At 41.4% G+C, this 22,915-nt stretch overlaps 1 protein-coding gene across 1 annotated transcript in view; it reads left to right on the top strand.

Annotated features, from left to right (window-relative positions):
* Positions 1–22,915, top strand: part of LOC126176767 (intraflagellar transport protein 172 homolog) — a 387,842-nt gene that overhangs the window by 278,521 nt on the left and 86,406 nt on the right. Inside the window, exons 23-24 of the mRNA XM_049923936.1 lie at positions 9,663–9,817; positions 16,135–16,315. Coding sequence (XP_049779893.1) covers positions 9,663–9,817; positions 16,135–16,315 — 336 coding nt within the window. The remainder of the gene's footprint in view (positions 1–9,662; positions 9,818–16,134; positions 16,316–22,915) is intronic.

The following is a 22,915-nucleotide window of genomic DNA, read 5'->3' on the forward strand; positions in this document are numbered from 1 at the left end:
AAGTTTTGATGCCAGCTGTGATCCAAGAACTTGGCTTTGTATTGCCATGTGACCTGATTTTTGACAGCTTTTTTGGAAAACACATTTCAAAATATCCCATGAAAATTGAAGAAAATGTGTTATATGCATCATTTGTATTTGTTAGGGATAGTACTTCTGCCCAAGCCTCATTAGTTAGCATATTTATGAATTCTACACAGTTTTCTGTAGAAAAATTTCTTTTATACATGAAGTGTGTTTTTTTCTCTTTCAGTGGCCTTGAAGGAATTTTGAGGACAAGAGCATTGTGGTCTGATAATCCCAAATCAGTATTTGTTACTTCAACTTCTGTGCGTCCTACATTTGAAAATATATTATCAATAAGACTGACTGTATTATTGGTTATTCTTGTGGGTGTGTGTATGTGTGGAAGCAAGTTGAAACTACATAACAGATTTAGGAACTGGTCTTTTAGCCTACTTTCACTCATAAGATTAATATTGAAGTCACCACACACAACTACAGTGGCTCTATCAGTGAACAGAGTGTTAAGCAATATTTCTAATTGGTTAAAGAATATGTCTGCATCACCAGTAGGTGGTCTGTCTATTGCTATGACTATGACTTTCCCCTGTATTTCATTCAACTGCACAGCTGCTGCTTCAAAATGATTTTCCACACTCAATGATTCAGCTTCACACCTTCTTTTATAGCTGATACTTGGTTTGGTAAATATACATACATCTCCATTTTTGGTATTTTTTCTACAATATTGGCTTGCCAACTTAAACGGATGAATATTAATGCTACTTAGTTCAGAACTTCTGCACCAATGCTCCACAATGCACATGCAGTCAATATTTGCACTGTTCATAGCTACCTCAAGTTCTAATGATTTATTTCTAAGACACTGAATGTTTAAGCTTAGAATCTGCAGATGATGAGGATGAGAACTGGTTACATTTGTATTTACATTTTGTGGTGTCATACTCCATTCCTTGCCCTGGCGAGTTACCAAAAATCCTCCAAAAGGACAGGTTTTCTGCACCTTGTAGGTTCGTTCACTGGGATATGGTGAGTTGCTTGCTGCTGCTGGTGTAGCTCCCGGTATCATTGATGCTGTCATTTCTGTTGTTGTTGTTGTTGATGATGATGATCATGATGATGATGGCGTAGCTGTTTATGATACTTCAGGAGTTGGTTCTGTTGTTTTTGGTATGCTTCCTTGTGAACTGCTAGCACTTGGGGTGTTTTCTTGCGATGTCAGAACATCACACTTGTCTTGTAGTGGTGATGCTTCATTTTCAGATTCACAAAGTAGTTTGTGGGTCTTGTCCTTGAGGGGAATTACGTTTGAAGAGTCACAACTTACTTTCGCTTTGGCATTTACTATTTCTATTATTTTTGCAATTACGAAATTTTTTCCTAATCGATTTAGGTGAAAACCATGTCGAGTATGGAATCTCTTATATCAATGAAAGTCACATTTTCAAATCGTCTGCATATGTGTTTCATCTCACTATTTGCACTTTCCACTTCTTTGTTAACGCAGGACCATTCCGCTAGGTCATGACGATGTGGTACTGAAAATACAATGACGTTAGTACATCTTAGTTCACAGAACAGAATAGAATATTTTTATTAGCCTTTCAGTATTTTTCATACAATTGGCTTCATCAAAGTTTACAGAGGGTTTTAGTTTCAGTACGATATTCAAATAGTTACAGAAAGGGGAGAAAAGGAACTAAAGACCTTTTCTTCAGCATTATGTAAAACAATGTTTTATACAGTAATTAAATACACATATAAGAAAAGAATCACAGTAAATAACTAGCTTATATAATATCAAAACATTTTCTTCATAATTTAGGTAAAACATATATTTTGATGATTAGTTTCTAAGAATTCTTCAGTTGTATAGAATTCGTTGTTTTTTAGCCAGGTTTGCAATGTATTCTTATATTTATTTAGTGGTACTGTACGAGATGAGCATGGTAACTTATTGAAAAATTTTATGCTTGAGTACTTATAGTTATTATGGACTACAGCAAGTGTTGTGGAAGGCAAGTCCAGCAGGTGACTGTTTCTTGTACTGTGTGCATGCACATCAAATCTCATGTTCAATTTTTTCAGATTTTCTCTGGCAATTATTAGACAGTTATATATGTACATGCTAGGCACTGTCATTACGCCAAGAGATTTAAAATAATTTCTGCAGGACTCTGGGTGCTAACCCCTCCATGCACCTGATTGCTTTCTTCTGCCATCTGAAAATACATTCAGCCCCTGGGGAGTTACCCCAAAGCAATATTCCATATTGCAGTTGGGAATGAAAAAAAGCATAGTATGAGTGGAGTAGCAATTGCTTGCCCACACTGTTTTTTAATTTATACAATAAGAAAAGTACTCGTGCTAGTTTACTACATAGATAATTCGTGTGTCCTTCCCATGAGAACTTCTGGTCTATGATTAGTCCAAGTAATTTCACTGTTTTGTTTTCATTTTTAGTTACTTTGAGATTAAATATTATTTCTTCTGTTTTTGTTTGATTTATGCACAGTTGGTTAGCCTGACACCAGTAATTAGCCATTTGCATCATTTCTCTATTTTTGTCCAGTACACTCTGTAAGTTCTCTCCTGTACTTATCAATGTCATATCATCAGCATGTAGTATGTTCTTACACGGTATGTATTTCGAGAAGTCATTAACATAGACAATGAACAGAAAAGGTCCAAGAACAGAGCCTTGGGGTATTCCTCTTTCTATAGGGAGTATTTCTGACCTCTGTTTATTTGCATATACAAGTTGTAACCTATTGCTTAGATAAGATCAGAATAGTCAGAGTGTGTCATCTTCAATGCCATAGTATTTTAACTTTTTGATGAGTATGTGAATGTGACGCAGAGTCAAAAGCTTTACTTAGGTCAATAAGTGTTCCAGACATTGATACCAATTTTTCATACCCTTCATAAACATTGCTTACCAAAGCTTCTACTGCATGCACACAATTTTCTACGAACTTGGATATGATTGGTACTTTTGAAATGGGTCTGTAGTTATTTGGGCGGTTTCTTTCACCTTTTTTATACACAGGCAATGTAATATTCCTTCATCAAGTACTCTGTTTTATAATGAGAGAAGTGGCATTTCAGTTTCTTTTGCTATACATTTAATGATGAGATTACTGAGCCCATAAGAATCTTCTGTTTTGGAATTACTTAATTTGTTTATTGACTTATGAATATCATTTAATGTGATTTGGGCCCAAGTGAACTTCTCACCACTTCTTGTCTGTTTTGCACAAGTGAGCAATGCTTCTGAATCCGAGGCAGAACTGATGGGTGGGGGGTGACGCTATTTACAAAATATTCATTGAGAATATTACAGTCAATAGGGATACTCCTTTCTTTATTGGTATTATTAATTTCCCTTTTAATGACAGTCCAGGTGGCTTTACATTTATTTTTAGAATTTAAAATATATTCATCATTTGCACAGCACTTAGCATTTTTTATTTCTAATCTGTAAAGGTTTCTCATTTTAGTGTAATTTTCCTTGTCCCTATCACTGTTATGAGATTTGTCTTTCATAATCATCAGTAGTATTCTGAGTTTGTTAAGTTGCGGGGTGTACCACTTGTTAGTATTTTGTTGCTTATGAGTAATATTACTCTGGTACCTTTTGGTTACCAAGGGGCATGTCATTTCTACTATATGCTTGATCTCTGTCAGGAAAATGGAAAAACATTTATTAGTCGTTTTCTTGTTATCCATTACGTGAGTCCAATCCAGTTCTTTTAACTGGTTTATCATTTTGTTTACATTGGATTCACCTAGAATTCTATATGTCACTTCTCTCTCTGTAGAACTGAAGGCTGACTTTTCTATTTGAAGCCATAGCCCTGCATGATCTGATATACCTAATTCTATTACATCACATTGTATGGAGTCTCTTTGTACATTGCTAATTATGTTATCAAGGCATACATTCAGTCTAGTAGGTTTTTCATTGAGACAGTAATATTTTAATGACTTCAGAGTGTTAATCATATGACTTACATTTTTTTTCTCTTTGCCCTTATATCTATGTCAATATCACATACAATTACAATTCTATGCTGTTCATATTTTGACAACAACAATATTAAAGTATTAATTTTTTCTATAAATACTATCTCACCAGAGACTGGGATTCGATAGATTGAGACAATTACAGTTTTCTGTTCGTGCATTAGCACACCGGCTACTTCTATTGTAGCTTCAAGACATATTCTACTAAGGTCTATAACTGAGTAATGCAGTTCAAGGTTACTTTTGGCATATATTGAAACCCCACCATGTGTAATACTTTTTCTGCAGTAGCTTGTAACTAACAAATATCCAAGAGGAACACACAAGTCTATTTCAATGTCTTTCATCCAGTGTTCATTGATGCATAGAACACTGCAGTTGATTTTATCGAGCCAGTGTTGTAATTCATTGATTTTACACCTAAGAGATTGTACATTTATATGAAGGAGGAGGAAACTGTCACTGCTACATAATGGTATTCTACTTTCACAGAACTTTCTGTATTCATTTATTTTCGCTACATGATCTAGGGTTGCACAATTATCTGAATGAATTAGACTTTCCTTCATCTGCAATTTCGTTTTCTCTAAAAAAAAGGAGGTGTACAGTCATGCTCTGTGGGACTGTCTTTTAAGACAAGGCTGCTGCGTGCTCATATTTCATTTACAACTTTGTTTATCGCCTGACACAAAAATGTTTTCCCATGGTAATTTAGATGCTCACCATGTTCAGTGTGCAAATTTCTTTCAAGTCTGCTAATATCCACTACATTTCATTTAGCATAAATGGAACATAGTTGTTTGATTTTAATATTTGTTTTACGAATCTCTTTGTTAACACATGAATTATAGATCAAGTCATGTCTATGAGGTACACTTTTTGGCATCATTATGTGCTACATCATTTGCACCAGTCACACAAACAACAAAGTCACTGTCCCTTGTTTTATTCTTGTGTTCTGAGATGCCTTCAACAATATTTTCCGTCCTCACACCAGGTTTTACGATGCCAGTTGCACGAAGATCCGTATTCACATCCTGTAGAATATTTGCTAGCTTTCTTCCGTGGCTGTCCGCTAGAAAAAGCACATTGTGTTTCTTTGTTCGCTGTTTCTGGCTGTTGGCGATGTTTTTGCAGCTCCTAACAATGTTTTTATCTTCACGTTGGGTGGTGTTCACTTTCAATGTTCATGGAGTTGCTGCTGCTTTCTGCTAACACACTGAACTTGTTTGTGCACACGAGATTATGTTTGTTCCATGTATTTCGTTGTGAACAAGGCACTTTTTTAGTCACTTTGTTTGGCATCACACGAGAAATAGTTTTTGAATTGTTTACACACTTTAGGCCACTGTTTTCACTTTGAAGGGCATTTGAGTTACGCAGTTTTGACCGTTACTTTCAGTGGCATTTGAGTTCGGCCTATTTACGCAATTTTGGCCATTACTTTCACTGGAATGCGGCGTGTTTAAGTTGTTTATGCTCTTTTGGCATTTACTGCTCGCAACCAATGTTTTTAACTCACAGTTTTCGTTCTCAAGTTTAGTGATGTCTCGTCTCAGTATATCAGCAACTATCTGAAGACTTTTTAATCGTTCATTTAACTTTTCGATTTATCCTTTACCGTTATTACAAACACTATTTTTTTACAACGTGGCTGTAGCTTTTTGTCTCGTTAATATTACTCACTTCTGCACTTGACGCGCTTTCCCTAAAATATTGTACAGCTTCCCAATCCGTTGTAGTTCCTACCTCTTTCGTCAGCTGAACATGTAAGGCAGACTCGCAAGCTTCACAACAAAACTTAATTCGCTCTTTCGAATTTCTCACGAGACATATTTCACTGTTGCTTAGACCAACAAAATCACTGTGAAACTATTTTCTACACCGTAATCCGCAGATCACAAATATTTCCGTGGTTTTTATTAATTTATTGCACTTAAGACACGATTTACTCTTGTCACTAGCCGCCATCTTGAGTCGCCTTTTTAGTGAAAGCAACAGATCTTGTTTTTCGTTTCTTGCGACGTCGTTTGTTCCCGCCAGGAAAACGGCAAAGTCTTTGTTGCTTAATGTGGGAATTTTTTTGTGGCTTATTGCAGTTGCAATGCAGAATTTCGCACCTGGTTTCACCATGGAAGTTAAGTTCACATTGCTTTTATTACGAAAGTCAGTAGCTATGTTTCGCCCTTGGCTGTCTGAATATACAGGGTGATTCAAAAAGAATACCACAACTTTAGGAATTTAAAACTCTGCAACGACAAAAGGCAGAGCTAAGCACTATCTGTCGGCGAATTAAGGGAGCTATAAAGTTTCATTTAGTTGTACATTTGTTCGCTTGAGGCGCTGTTGACTAGGCGTCAGCGTCAGTTGATGCTAAGATGGCGACCGCTCAACAGAAAACCTTTTTGTGTTATTGAGTACGGCAGAAGTGAATCGACGACAGTTGTTCAGCGTGCATTTCGAACGAAGTATGGTGTTAAACCTCCTGATAGGTGGTGTATTAAACGTTGGTATAAACAGTTTACAGAGAATGGGTGTTTGTGCAAAGGGAAAAGTTCTGGATGGCCGAGAACGAGTGATGAAAATGTAGCACGCATCCAGCAAGCATTTGTTCGTAGCCCAGGAAAATCGACTCGCAGAGCTAGCAGAGAGCTGCAAATTCCACAATCAACTGTATGGAGAGTCCTACGAAAAAGGTTAGTTATGAAACCTGAACGTCAACTACCCGAGGCGATGGATCGGCCGCCAGGCAGCCCGTGACAGAGCACTTCATCACTGGCCTCCAAGAAGCCCTGATCTTACCCCTGCGATTTTTTCTTATGGGGGTATGTTAAGGATATGGTGTTTCAGCCACCTCTCCCAGCCACCATTGATGATTTGAAACGAGAAATAACAGCAGCTATCCAAACTGTTACGCCTGATATGCTACAGAGAGTGTGGAACGAGTTGGAGTATCGGGTTGATATTGCTCGAGTGTCTGGAGGGGGCCATATTGAACATCTCTGAACTTGTTTTTGAGTGAAAAAAAAACCTTTTTAAATACTCTTTGTATTGATGTATAACAGAAGGTTATATTATGTTTCTTTCATTAAATACACATTTTTAAAGTTGTGGTATTCTTTTTGAATCACCCTGTATTTCGATTTTTGTAATTGTTTTGGAGTTACAAAATGTAGGCCTAACTGCGCTGTTTATTTCCTCTTTCTTTTTCACACAAGCCGATAATCCATCGGAGCTACATAAGGTCGGCAGATGTTTGTTTACTAAATTGACATCCGATTTCTTATTTTTCTGCGTCAACGAATTTTTTTTGTTTTGGCTTATTTACAAAATCCTTTTGCTTTTCACTTCGTTCATGAGCACTATCACTAAACGCTGCACTTCCACAATCTGTTGTGGAAAGTACTTGAAATAAGTTGTCGTGCACGAAGCTTACATTTATTTCACAGTTCTCTTGATCTTGTACTTTTTGTTTGCGGCCGCTGCACTTCACCTTCGTCCACTTTTCGGAAACTGTCGAACTATCTTGCAGAAAACGTGGCGTGTTCACTTCAGTTTTTCTTACTTGAATTTTAGTAATATCCATTTTCAGGGCATTGATTAAAATTTTTTTCTGTAGGCTACTAATTCGTTCATTTAGCTTCGTAATTTCGCCCTTGCAGTTTTCACATGATTTCTTTTTTGTCACAAAATTTATGTTTTTGTGGAGAGACATTTCGAACTTTTACCTTCGACGCCATCTTGGTGTGGTCACCCTATCATAGATGGAGGATGCTAAGTTCACCCAACCTGGATATGATGTGACGTCATTATGACGTATATACGCTTTAGTCGATTAACACACCTATCGACTTTTACGAACGTTCGAGATTCTAAACTATCGTCAGCTAGTGGTTTGTTTTGACACGTTCGATTCTGATAACAGCTCAGTGTGGCAGCGTATATGTATTTCGCCAAAATAAAAGAGCTGGATATTAATAGAAATATTCCTGATCGTGGCCTTGAAAACAGCACGAACAACACGTTTCGTAAAAAAGTGAAGTCTTCTTATGTCCCGACCAGATTAGATTGTGTGATTGTTGTATTGAATGCTTACGCCGAAAATAATATTTATTTATTATCAATATTTTAGTATGGTTTCATCGAATTGGTCTTGTCAGTACATATTAGATTGTAGCAGCATACTCTTGCTGACTTTTTTTTTTCTTAATTTATATAGCTGAAAGAGAACTCGTGCAAGTTTGTTAGCTAAGTAATTTATATGTCCATCCCAAGATAGTCTTTTATCAACCATAATTCCAAGTAATTTTACACTCGGACCGCAGAGACAGGTACCTCAGTGTCCAGTAATGACTGGTGTGTAGAATGATTGACTTTCGAACTTAAAACGAAAAATGAGGCATTGTTGAAGAAAAATCGTCGACCGGAGATGAAATACGAGGGGAAGTGTGATTTCTCAATGTAATCTTAACGAAAGGTTAGTGTCTTGACGCATCTAAAGATTTTGGCTGCTGAGTGCTTCTTCTCACCGAGTACGAATAACCTACGCACTTCAGCTGGGTCAGAAGTACATCAATTTCTGCTTGAGATTCACAATAACCACGCAATTGCCCGTCGTCATCGATGCTGAACTCTTTTCAGCTTTTCTCTCATTAGTCTCTCGAATGCTGAACACATAATTAGAGACGAGCAACGAAAAACAACGCACAGGACACACACACAGTACAATACACGATTTAAATGCAAGGAACGCAAAACACATTTAAACGAATGGCGCAGAGCGCAGCGCTACCCTGTCACAACCTCTCGAAAGTTCACAAAAGTCGAATAGTCGATATACGGTTTCTATCGTTTTCGATGTAGCGTGTATACGTCATAATGACGTCACATCGTATCCAATTCCGGTGAACTTAGCATTCTCCATCTTATTATCAACATCTGGAAGCAAGAATGAAATATTCAAGAATGAGAATATAACACATGTTGTCCAAGAGGTAGAATACCAATTTGTGAGTGTAGTGAGGGCCTTGGGAATGATGTTTCTCGTTTCAGAGGGAATAAATTAGTCTTTAATCACAGGCAAATGACATGGCTGAGCTTTTCAAATCCTGGATAATAATGCATGATAAGGAAAGTGCTTCTCTACTGCTGATTATTATCAGTGATGTGAGGGCTGTTATGGGCATAGGTGGATTTAATTTGAGAGATCTGTTGGAGGTGATCTAGTGTGACATCTTGTATGAAAAATGTCTTGAGAAAGTCTACAGTGTGCATTGTAAATGACTGCTTGTCATTACAGGTGCATTGCTGCCTGGAACCTTGATAGTGTGTGTGTGTGTGTGTGTGTGTGTGTGTGTGTGTGTGTGTGTGGTGGGGAGCAGTCAACTTCCTTTTTATGCTATTAATTTGATTTTTTTTTTTCAAAAAACAGCCTAATTATTTGAATTTACGTTGAGATATGTATTGTAATATAACATTATACATTGCATTTCACAGCAATGTGTACTTGTATTAAAAGCATTACACAGTTGTACATTATATGGAGGTTATTGTAAAAGTCTTGCCTGCATGAGTGACTTTTTCCATAATCACAATACATTACTTTTTTTCAGTTTGACTTTGCATTTGAGCTGGCACAATCTGGGCTAAAATCAAAACTTCCTGATATTCATTACAAGTATGCTATGACATTGGAAGATGAAGGCAAATTTCAAGAAGCTGAAGAAGAATTTGTCAAAGGTGGTAAACCAAAGGAAGCAGTACTCATGTACGTATCCGTTTTAAAATCACATGTATATCTTAACAATACTGTAGTGAAAATTCCAGGCCAGAAACCAGTAAACTGAAATGAGGGAATGTGATCTCTCATCTGTTACTGCTGGTCCCACACACTAAGTTCAGGGCGTAGACAACAGGCGACGCTAACTGATCGACCACACGATTATGTAATAATAAATTTATTAGCAATGGTTGGTACGCTAAAAAGACTTATAGAAGTACTGTCTGAAAGGTCCACAAACTGCAATTACATGACTGCAGTAAATATCTCGACCACTGATCCTGGAGGGTGCACACTTCTCAGTGATTGAGCACATGGTATGGTCTCGTGGCCACGGCGAGACAAGGGACGTGTGTCCAGCTGAACGTGTAAATTACCTCTCATCTCGTGGGGCGCCATTTAATTCGTGGACATGATGGGATGGAGCAAACGATTGGCAACTGTTCGATATTTGTGAATGGGTTGGTGGAGATCGCACACTGTACTTGACCCACGTGGTTCACAGCTGACGGAATCTGCAATCGGCATAAACACTTTCACTTTGTCTCTTCCATGCTTGTGGGTGCTGCACTGTTGCCAAAGTTTGGCCAAATGATAAAACTGCACTCAGCATGTGAATACTGGTGTGCTACCATCTGTACAATTCTGCGGTGCGGCTGTCACAATAGAAATCACTGTTCTGTTTTGAGTTTAAACGCGCGTGCGCGCACACACACACACACACACACACACACACACACAAATACCTAAACAGACATTTATATAGTCATAGCAACACTAACAAGCAACCGAATGAGGTGGCTTGGTGGTTAGCACACAGGACTCACAGTTCAAACCTGCGTCCAGCCATCCTGATTTAGGTTTCCCGTGATTTCCCTAAATCACTTCAAGCAAATGGCGGGCTGGTTCCTCGGAAAGGGTGTGGCCGACTTCCTTCCCCATCTGTCCCTAATCTGATGGGACCGATGACCTCGTTGTTTGGTCCCCCTTCCACCTCCCCCCCCCCCCCCCCAAATCAGCCAACCAACTAACAAACAACAAATAGCTGGCAAATACAGTGTGTGTGGAGAAGGGGGAGTGTGGGGCAAGTAATATGTAGAATCTGGGAGAAACTAAAGTATGCAGGACACAACAGTGACAGGCAGCACTGTCCAGGAGCTGTCTGTGGCAATGTGTGGCTGGAAATGTTCAGTGTAGAGGTGGCGCATTAATAAAGTTTGGTTAAACACAAATAAAAGACACAAAACAAAATGTTGGCAAAAATGCGCTGTTCATAATGCACCGAGTTCTTGAAACACCGAATGCAGAAACATGGCACAGCAGTCAATGCAGCCTCAGCATGCACGACAACAGGCCCATGGAGACTATGGAGAGCCTATGCTCATACATAGGAACTCGAATGATGGACTGGGTACTGTAATGGATGGTGGTGTGGCGGATGGTGTCTGGAGCCCAATGGGAATGCAACGCAGATACCGGCACAAAAGTCAAAACAGCACGAATGCCCAACATGGCGGAGGCACAGAGACGTGACAGTGGGTCCAGGAGCTACAGTGGACAAACAGCCAGTGAGATGGGAAGTGATGTCCGGAGCACATCTGGAGATACAGATCACAGCTGGTGAGGCGGCCCACCAGAGACAGTGACTCAACAGCAGGCGGCAGGACAGGTGCACGATCGTTGCATCATGTGACGTGACATCTTGAGGGTGCATGTGTGAGGCATGGTCTGGGCAGCTTCCTACGTGGGGTGGGGGTAGGCTGAAGGGCATATGGCTGTACAGTGACAGCTGGCAGCGTCCGTGCTTCAATGGAGGCTGTCTGACAGTTGCGAGGGGAGTGTCAACCATTGACGGCTCCTTCGTGGGATCGAAGAAGTGAATGGCAGCTGGATCACTAAAGACGTAAGCCAGCTTGACTCAGTTGATTGAGAGTAGTCAGCTTGCCATTACATTCAATCCGCAGAGTCTTCTAGTCTTCCACTGTGATGTAGCTGCACACCACACAGTCGGGTGACACGTGTAAACAGCATGCCATCAAACTGGTGACAACAATCTGTTGTTGCATGACTGGGGCAGCTTCAGGTGCCACCCAGGTGTTGACAGAGGCGGTAGCATCAGTCTCAGTGGTGATGTCCACTGTTGGCATTGCCTCTGCCCAGCATATCAAACGGTCCACGATTGTCAGCAGATACCGCTCGCATTGGGACAGAGGAAGAGGCTCCACAGTGCCAATATGGACACGTGCGATATGGCGTGCCACGTCAGGGAAGGTGTCGATGGATGCACGGTTATGTCTCCTGACTTTGGCACACCGGCATGCAGCACAGGTGTGTCTGCATTGCCAACAGTCTTTCTGGAGTCCTGGCCGGATGAAAAATGCAGTCACAAGTGTGACAGTAGTGTTTACACTGGGGTGTGATAGCCCATAGACGCATTCTAATGCACTGTGCTGGAATTTTTGTGGGAGAAATGGGCGATGTGCACCTGTCGAGAAACCACACTAAATCTTGCAGGAGGAACTGGGAATGGGCACTAATTCAGTCGTAGGCTGCTGGAGGTGTCCTGGCAGAAGCTGTCCAATTGTTCATCACTCTCCCGTTCTTGGCGACATCCTCGAAGTTCGTGAGGGTGGGGATAGCAGCACAATCGTGAGACAAGCAGTAGGTGACGATGTTGTCCGTCCTGAAAATATGGTGAATGTCAGTAGTGAACTGTGAAACATACTCCAACTGTTGTAGTTGGCACAGTGAACAGTTGATGTTGTTGCTCCAAAACACATTAGTTATTGGCTTGTGGTCAGTGAAAATAATGAAAGGATAGGCTTCTACTGATGAACGAAAGTATTTCACCGCGCGGTACACTGCGAGCAACTGGCAGTCACACACACTCCGTGAGCATTGTGACGTTGATAACTACTGCGAAAAGAAACCGTTTGGTCGCCAGCTGCTGCCAACATTCTTTTCGAGTGCTGCACCCTTAGCAGTCTGGCATTCACAGCTATGGCTAACTCTGCATTGTGTATCAGATCGGTGAGCAGCATCACTTCATTGTGGCCCCATCTGAACTCGGCAAAGCTTTGTTCCATTGCATCTGTCCGTGTAATGAGGGTCCTTCCTTAGGCAGCGGGGCTGCATAGTGCTGTGGACAGGGGTACCACCACCACGGCAGCATTTTTCAGACGGTGCCAGCAGAAGTTGATCGTACCGAGGTGTTGGCGGAGGCCCGTATGGATCTGTGAGCATGACATATGACATGTTTGCGATCACATGCACTTTGTTGGATAGAGGTGTGGATCTAGTAGATGTCATTGGATGCCCTAGAAATTCAATCTCTGTTACCCTGATGCCAGCCTGGTTGAGGTGCCGAAAGACGGTCGTTTGGCGGCTGCACGAGGATGTTGTTGTGGTATGCGACACAACCTGGGAAGCCTTCCGAAATGCTGTCCACGAAATCCTGTCAAGTCTGGGCAGCATTCGGAAGGCCAAACGTCGATATATATGCTCTCAAAGAGCCTAAAGAGGGTGTCAATTGCTGTTTCTTGTATGTATTCCAGCACCACAGGGGTCTGCACGAACACTATCATTCATCTGATCTTGCTAAATATAATTGAGCCTGCCAAGGGATTGCTAAAATCTGTCCGGCACCGTCCGTGAATTCAGTGCACAGCAGTCCCCATATGGGTGCCACATAGTGTCCTTTTTTGGTGCTAAGTGTAAGGCAGAAGACCACAGATTGATTGATGGTCACACAATGCCTTGTTGCAGCACGGCCTCAAACTCATCCTTTGCTATGATGAGCCTATCGAGTGCGAGACAGTGTTGTCGGCACAAGGTGGAAGGGCCCAGCATGGTAGTAATGTGATGGAGGGGTATATGTTTGACTTACCTTGGTGCCCCAGATTGGTGAATAAGCTCTGGCAATTTCTCCAGGATATCCGCAGCTGGTGCAGGAACTGAGAAGGCATCCAGCCGATGCATTCATCTCGGTGCACCCATTGTTCTTCAGCTGATGAAATCTGTTGGATCACTTCCTTCTTCATCCATTTGTATGAGTACTGCATCATCAGGGCTGTGATTATATCCTGCATTTCGACCACATGGTTTTGATCAAGTTGGCTCACTACTTTTGGCCCAGCTCACTGCACACAGAAACTTCTGAATACCCTATCAGAATGCTGCAGGAAAAACTGGGGCACCTGTGTGATTGACGTGTTGTTCTGCAGTGGATCCTGAGTTGCCCGATCCCTGAATTGGTGGGCTGAAGGCGAGAAGAGCTCTGATGAGTGAGAATACTAGAACATGAATGCACACAGAAACACGGGAAATACATACACCGAAAACAGCATGTTGAGAGAATGCACATGAGAATACTAGAACCTGAATGCACACGGGAACACAAGAAATACACACGTTGACAACAACATGTTAAGAGAATGCACATGAACGGACCATCTGTACAATGCAGGGGAGAGAACATTGCCGAGAAGTTGTATCTGTTGAGGAATGTGAACAAGAATTTCAAGGAATGCCTACTAATATTGGGAGAACCAAATAATTGAACTCGGTTACAGAAAGCAAGAACTGAACATTCCATGTCTGGTACACAAGAGACACACACACACACACACACTGTAGGAAGGCACGAACAGACCTGGTCTTATACACAGTTGAACAGACCTTGTCTGGTACACAGTTGGATACACTCCCATTGTGATAGTATATGGACTGGCACAACGCAAGAATTGTGGGTATGCTGACCCATTGAGACTACTAGTACACAAGCAAAATTGATGCAGTTGAAAAACAAATGAACAACCGAGAACGTGAAACCCTGCTCTAGCAAAACGAATGAAGATACCTCAAGAAACATGGAAATACACATGAAGATACAGCCTCAACATCACGGTCATTCACAGGAAGAGGACCGGCCGTGGTTGCATCATCTGGCAAAATGAGACACGGCGTGTCAGCATTGACCTCTACATGGTGGTGAGGATGGGCCTGGTGACAGATGAGGCTAGGATCTGCTACTGCAGCCAACTAACTGCAAACAGATGTTGGAGCGTGCGGCAAATCCACATGTGAGTGCAGTTGAAATATCCTTCTGCAATGATATGTAGTAGAGGCCACTATGACATAGCCCACAAAAAATCGTCAGTATTGCTGATGATCGGAGGAAGTGAGGCCTTCCAGAGCAGCTGATGTTTGGCCAGTAGCTGTGATCCTGACAAAGGTACAAGATACCACATCTGATGGGTAGGGGCAGTGGCAAGCACTGTGGTCCGAAGTGCAGGCTTGAGGGCAGTTTTTGTTTGGTCTGGAGCTCTGAGCTGAACTGGCCACTGAGGGGCCAAATAGCGACCAAAGTACCCACTAGCAGAGGAATATGGGTGCAATGTCACATGAACATGTATCTGTGTAGACACAAATAGGTGTCTACCACTGCAGCACTTTTACCACGATCTGCAAGCCAGATATAGGTGTGGCTCAAGCCACTAAATGACGTGGATTGCACCCCTGGATGGTGTAGTCACTGCGAGAGGCTTGGCAGTAAACGGCTCAGTACGTCTTCTGTTGACAAATAACTTGTAGTGGCCATGCCTGGCTCACAAAGTGTACACACAAGTGTGGTGGCCGAAAATGCGTGGGTCGAACTCTGCATATACTACATTTTTCATCTCCCTGCCAACAGATACTGGTGATGAACTTTCTGCCACCACTGTGCTTTGAGCTGGTTACCTCTACAACACATGCAACTGCAGTAGCAAGTATGAGCAACCATGGCTTTGGAGACTTGTTCCTTCATTACCAGATACATCAAAATTACAAAAGGGTGAAAATCTTTGATCGTCCTCCACTCATAAAACGATAGCCTTTGGAAGGTTAAGTCTCTGCCATGTTAGTTTTCCATTCTGGTGTGACTTACAGGTAAACTTTCTTGGGCTGTTATTGGCTGATAAGAGCATTTGATGACATATCTTATTATATGCTGATCATTATCTGAAGTAAAACGTTCTCTGTCATAATATTCTCCACCATAGTAGCAGCTTTTTATTAATGTGTACACAATTTACTGGATATTAACACTTTTATAGATGAAAACAATAATTTTTCGTGACACAGGATGATATTTGGCACATAGCACACTCATGGGCAATATACCTAATAGTAGTATTTCCTTCATATGTATATTAACGCTTAATTTAAAAAATAACAAACTGAGTTTCAGAAATTGTAATGTGTGAATTGTATATGTAAAATTTGTATTATATGCTGTTATGAAATTGTTTTGTTTCAATTTATAGGTACATACACAACCGAGACTGGGATAATGCTCAACGAGTGGCAGAAAATCATGACCCTGAGTCAGTAGCTGAAGTCCTCCAAGAACAGGCAAAAGATGCTTTCAACACCAAAAACTTTCAACTGTTTGAATCCTTGCTCTTACGTGCTCAGTTACCAGAACTTATAATCAAATATTATCAGGTATGGCACCGATTGGTTTTTATGTATTACTCTGAGGCATTTTCACTCTTAATGATTTGTAGCCAAATATTGTTAGGTAGGACGTACTGTAGCATTAAATTTGCATTACTTAATATGTTTTTGTCTTGTTTCATAATTATCTGTGTGTGATCAAGAAAGAGATGGTAAATATTTTGCAAGAAACAAAATAGGAGGTTTTATGTGACTTGTTATCTTTCCTATCTCTGTTATGAAGCACTATGGTCTAGGCTCACTGGGGAAAGATCTGGTGAAGATCATATAATGCATATTGTGAGTGCAAAGAACAGTAACCTCAGCTTTGCAACTGAGGATGACATCAGACATATCATTGGGAAATCTCATCACACAGATGTGAAGATTGAACAATATGAAAAATTAATGTAAGACAACTATTCACTCAGATGTGTGGCACATAGAAACATGTAGCATAAAACAATATTTTACTAGCTTTTGAGCTCATGCTCTTTCTGTAATGGAAGGACATGTATCCTTACATCACACAGACATCCAAAATGCTCATGTCTCTGGCCACAGCAGGATTGACTGTTGATTATCATTAGCAGTTTCCTTGGTAGATTAAGGTGGGGAGGGTTTAAGGAAGTATGGAAGGATGTACGAGGTGAAAAAGGAGTAGAGGGACGGTGTGAGGCAGGTCTTACAAGAGACGATGGAGTGGCTGTCCTAGATGAAAGGGGTTCTGAGAGAGAGAGAGAGAGAGAGAGAGAGAGAGAGAGAGAGAGAGAGAGAGAATGCTCGCAAGGGAGAGGGGGGGAGTAATGGGAGAAGGTAATGCATTATTTGGACTGGGGGGGACTGGTGTGGGCAGAAGAGAGAAGGGAAAGAGAAAATGAGGCATTGGAAGCAGGGTAGTGAAGATTTAGGCCAGGGGGACTGTAAAAGTGAGGAATATGATGGAAGGATAATTCCCATGTGTGTAATTAAGAGAATCTAGTAGTGGAAGGAAGTATCCAAATGACTTGCATAGTGAGGCAGCTGCTGAAGTCCCATTACCATCAGATGCCATGTTAGTCACTTTGGAAGTGACATCCATGTACATTGACATCTCCCATGCCCATGACCTTGCAGCCTTGGAACACTGTGTTTCCCAGTGTCCCCTTAATACCAAGCACACAACATCTTCCCTAATCCTCCTATCCAACAACATCCTGACTCACAAATATTTCACTTTCAAAAACCAAATCTATAAACAAATCTGTGGTACTGCCATGGGCACTCGCATTGCACAGTCCTGTTCTATCTCATTTATAGGTCATCTCAAGGAATCTTTTCTGTCCAGTCAACATAATAAACCTCGTGTCTAGCTCAGATTCATTGATAACATTTGCATGATCAGGACTGTGGCAGGGACAATCTTTGTTCTTTACTCGATAACCTCAACATCTACTCCCAAATCCATTTCATCCAGTCATTTTCAACTCGACAAGCCATCTCCCTACATGATGACCTCCACCTCTCAGATGGCTCCATAAAATACGTCTGGTCATACCAAGTGCACCAATCACCAACAATACTTCCACTTTAACAGGTCACAACTGTTCCATGACAAATAGCTTCTTCCTTACATCCTCACCATCCATGTACGCCACATCTGCAGTGGAAAGCAAAAGTTGTCAAAATATATGAATAACCTTTAACAGAGCCTATTGTTGGCAGACGGTACCCATAAACAGATCTCCTGTGCCATCTCTCCTCTCATGTCACTGACCGAGTGCGGTGGAGGAACGGTTAATTCACATTCGGTAGGATGATGCCTCCAGTTTTAAGTTTTCTGTGATTTTGCTAAAGTTTTCTGTATGCATGTGCAGTCGTGTGACTTGGGTCCCCTGTCGGGTAGACAGTTCGCCGGGTGCAAGTCTTTCGATTTGACGCCACTTTGGCGACTTGTGCGTCGATTGGGATGAAATGACGAGGATTAGGACAACACAACACCCAGTCCCTGACCAGAGAAATTCTCCAACCCAACCGGGAATCGAACCCGGGCCCTTAGGATTGACATTCTGTCGTGCTGACCACTCAGCTACCGGGGGCGGACAAGTTTTCTGTGATTTTGCTAAATTGCTCAAGGCAAATGCCAGGATGGTTCCTTTGAAAGGGCATGGCTGATTACCCTCCCCATCTTTGAAACTGTCAGAGATTGTGCTCCATCTGTATTGACCTCAGTACCAATGGGACATTAAACCCTAATCTTCCTTCCTTGAGGCCTGTGACCATTAAACCTGTTAACCAGCCGCTGACTTGCTCTCTGATGATCAGGTAGTATAGTGGTATCACACTCAAAATCCTACTCACATCATCCTAAGTTGTGTTCTGCCATCCACCCAACCTACAGAATACCCATATCCATCCCTCTTCAAATCCTGCTCCCAGTCCTGCTCGCTATGGGTCATTCCCTTGTGGTTGACCCAAGTGCAACACCTGTCCCATACACCTACCCAGCACCTTCTACTATAGTCCAATCACAGGCATTTCCTGCTCTATAAAAGGCAGGGCAGCATGTGAAAGCAGCCATGTTATATGCGAAATATGTTGCAATTTCTGTACGGTGTTCTATGTGGGCAAGACAAGTGCTACCTGTCTACGTGCAGGAATGGCCACCACCAAATTGTGGCAAACCACAAACATGACCATCCAATTGCCAAATATTTTGGACACCACAACGCAAATGACTTGAACAGCTGCTTCAATGTGCGAGCCATCTGTCCAAAGACCTGCCACACATTATCCCACTACTCCCTCCTCACCTTGTGCATCCTCCGATACCCCTTCCCCACCTCCATCTGCCCATGCAACTGCTATCAATAATCAACAGTCAGTTTCTCCATAGCCAAGTGTGTGTGTGTGTGTGTGTGTGTGTGTGTGTGTGTGTGTGTGTGTGTGTGTGTGGTTGTGTGAGTGAATGTGTGTACTTTTCTAGAGAAAGAGCAAGAGCTAGAAAGTTAGTAAAATACTCTTTCTTGCATGTTTCTATGCACCACACATCAGTCAACTGCAGGTGATTGTTATACTTCCTTTTACTTTACGTATTATCCATCCAGGAATTGTTTGAACAATATGACAGGCTCTGTATGAAGTATTCTGTCAAACATGTAAATGCAGAGCTTCAGAAGTTGCTTAACAGTTGGTACAAATACAAATAGTACGGCTGACGTGTCACTCCACACACTGCCTCACCAAACAGGGTATGGTTTAATCCTGAATGTTTCCATTAATAACCAAGACAGAATAGCACAATCTATTGATAAAGTGGATATAGGCTATGTCATTTTGTTTCAGCTCCTCTCGTGGCGTAGTACGGTACTGTGGCGTACGTCAGGTGTATTAGGAGTACTGTATGTATGCAACTGTAAACAAACAAAAAACTGACTATGTAACTTCTTTTGTTCAAGGTGATAGTAAGTTAAAACTTTATGACTTTTATCAAGACGATACCACAGTTCATCAAGAGTAGTGACTGGCGTATTGTGACGAGCCAGTTGCTCGGCCACCATTGACCAGACGTTTTCAATTGGTGAGAGACCTGGACAATGTACTGGCCAGGGCAGCAGTCGAACATTTTCTGTATCCAGAAAGGCCCGTACAGGACCTGCAACATGCGATCGTGCATTATCCTGCTGAAATGTAGGGTTTTGCAGGGATCGAATGAAGGGTAGAGCCACGGGTTCTAACACATCTGAAATGTAACGTCCACTGTTCAAAGTGCCGTCAATGCGAACAAGAGGTGACCGAGATGTGTAACCAGTGTCATCCCATACCATCACGCTGGGTGATACACCAGTATGGCGATGACGAATACACACTTCCAATGTGCGTTCACCGCGATGTTGCCAAACACGGATGCGACCATCATGATGCTGTAAACAGAACCTGGATTCATCCGAAAAAGTGACGTTCTGCCATTCGTGCAGCCAGGTTTGTCATTGAGTACACCATCTCAGGCACTCCTGTCTGTGATGCATGTAATGGTCGCCTGGTCGTAGATATTGCTAATTGCTATAATTGCACTATTTCACTCCCATTTATGGAGCTTGTTAGCACTTGATGTTAGGTTGGCGCCATTAAAATACATTGTGTTGTGGAAATCGCTGCTACTTGCTGGATCGCTGCTGTCTCTCGATGCTGATGCTGGCTCTAAATCTGGTTGTCTAGGGTTAAAAACATGAGGTCCCGTGTTTTTTATGTGCTTTTGATGATAAAGAACGAGCGAAACCAACAAATATGTAAACTTCAAATATTTATTACTCTGGTGGCCATCTTAATTCCACTGTCCACCAAAGACCATGACTCAACACAAAGTAGTACTTCCGTTACATGTTCTTTGCATTGTTTATCCACCTCAAACAATAACACACAAACATACTTTACCAAAGTGACATTCCGACTGCCTCCCGACCGTTCTTGCTGCTTGTATTTATAACATTGTCAAAGAACTACTAAAAAGAGATATAGTTTACAAGTCACATGTACATCTGTTATCATAATTTGTGCAGAAAAGTTATTAATTTGCATCGAGTGACATAATTTAACATGTTATTAAAATGACAGACAGATTTGTTGACTTGACAGAATAATTCTTTGTTACAAAAACGCCGTTTTTTAGAAGTTTGTCAATTGACTTCTCTAATTTGCATAAATAAGTAAATAACATGAATTATTAAGAATTACATTGGTTTTCGTCTAAAATAGGATTGATTTCGTGAATACTGAGTGAAAACGCTCCTAGTGAACAAATAGGTTTCACTGGGTGATTTTTATTTAAGGAGATCCAAAATACCTAAGTTGTCCACTATTTTTCGTACTTCATATTAATTATTTAAGATGAACTTAGTGTTTTTACATGATGACATTTGCTGTATCAGTGATCAAGTGATATAAACTTTTGTGTGGGTCAGTTACTCAGTATAATTTAATGGGTTGACTGTTTATGCAGACATGTTATGCAATCATTGTTAACATATACAATAACTTTTCTATAATCATAAATACTCGTTAAACTGGTTGAATTTGGAGGGTATCGCATACTTCGGTACAGTAAAGTCTTTAATATGTTCCGATGTTCCGTTACATGCAGCATCAAGGGTAACCGCAGCGATGGTCTCCGAGCTGGTAGTCCATGCTGCTGCAAACGCCGTCGAACTGTTCGTGCAGATGGTTGTTGTCTTGCAAACGTCCCCATATGTTGACTCAGGGATCGAGACGTGGCTGCACGATCCGTTACAGCCATGCGGATAAGATGCCTGTCATCTCGACTGCTAGTGATACAAGGTCATTGGGATCCAGCACGTCGTTCCATATTACCTCCTGAACCCTCCGATTCCGTATTCTGCTAACAGTCATTGGATCTCGACCAACACGAGCAGCAATGTCGCAATACGATAAACTGCAATCGCTATAGGCTACAATTCGACCTTTATCAAAGTTGGAAACGTGATGGTACGTATTTCTCCTCCTCACACGAGGCATCACAACAACGTTTCACCAGGCAACGCCGGTCAACTGCTGTTTGTGTATGAGAAATTGGTTGGAAAGGTTCCTCATATCAGCACGTTGTAGGTGTCACCAATGGCGCCAACCGTGTGTGAATGCTCTGAGAAGTTAATCATTTGCATATCACAGCATCTTCTTCCTGTCGCTTAAATTTCGTGTCTGTAGCACGTCATCTTCGTGGTGTAGCAATTTTAATGGCTAGTAGTGTATTTCCTAATTGTGGAACTGGTGATGGAATTTTGTTATGAAATTAATATCAGTTTGTTTGAACAAACAGTATTTTCCCCAAAAATGGTCATTTGTATAGTTTAATGAAAACACAGTTTCTTGACAGAGCTGCTCCTTAGCAATACCCAGTTTTAGTTATGCAAATAATTTGATAATGCTGTTGTCTCCCACTAAACCAGTGAAAATAATTTGATAATGCTGTTGTCTCCCACTAAACCAGTTTGTACATTATAGCTGTTTTCACTCCTAGTTTCAGTGTAGCCCATGTTAGCAAAATTAATACAATTTCCCTTGTTAGTCATACATAATTTTCAGCAGCTTAATTACTTTACCCTCAGGGGCTCAGCATTCATTTTCTGGATATGGGCTTGGTGACCCCAGGGTTTCTGAGCTGGGGACTGGTACGTGCCGCCAGTCCTCTGTCAGCTTAAGCTCTGGGCATGCTTCAGCGACCACCATGCAGAGTGATTGTGCAACATTGTGTGTTTCAAGCAATGAGGATCTTGGCTTCACTGCCTGGATTGCACGGATGTAATAAACCTCAATTTAAAAAAAACCTCAATCTCAAGGTGTGGTAATAAACCTGTATTAAAAAACCCTCAGTCTCAAGCTGTGCTGCATGTTGATGGGATGCACGGCTGTTGAGGTGGAACAGTCATTCCCCTCTGGGGAATCTGCTGCACTCAGTTGTGTAGGGCTTACTCAGGCACATGAGGCTCCGTCTCAGTGAACCCTTATTTCCCTAGCTGCTCGTGGGGCCAAAATGGATCCCCCAAAATTTTCTTTACCCCCTCCCAGCGGAAAGAGTGGGCTGCTGGAAGGTACCAACACCCAATCCAACAAGAG

The sequence above is a fragment of the Schistocerca cancellata genome, chromosome 3 (genome assembly GCF_023864275.1).
Source record: "Schistocerca cancellata isolate TAMUIC-IGC-003103 chromosome 3, iqSchCanc2.1, whole genome shotgun sequence".
NCBI classification, from domain to species: domain Eukaryota; kingdom Metazoa; phylum Arthropoda; class Insecta; order Orthoptera; family Acrididae; genus Schistocerca; species Schistocerca cancellata.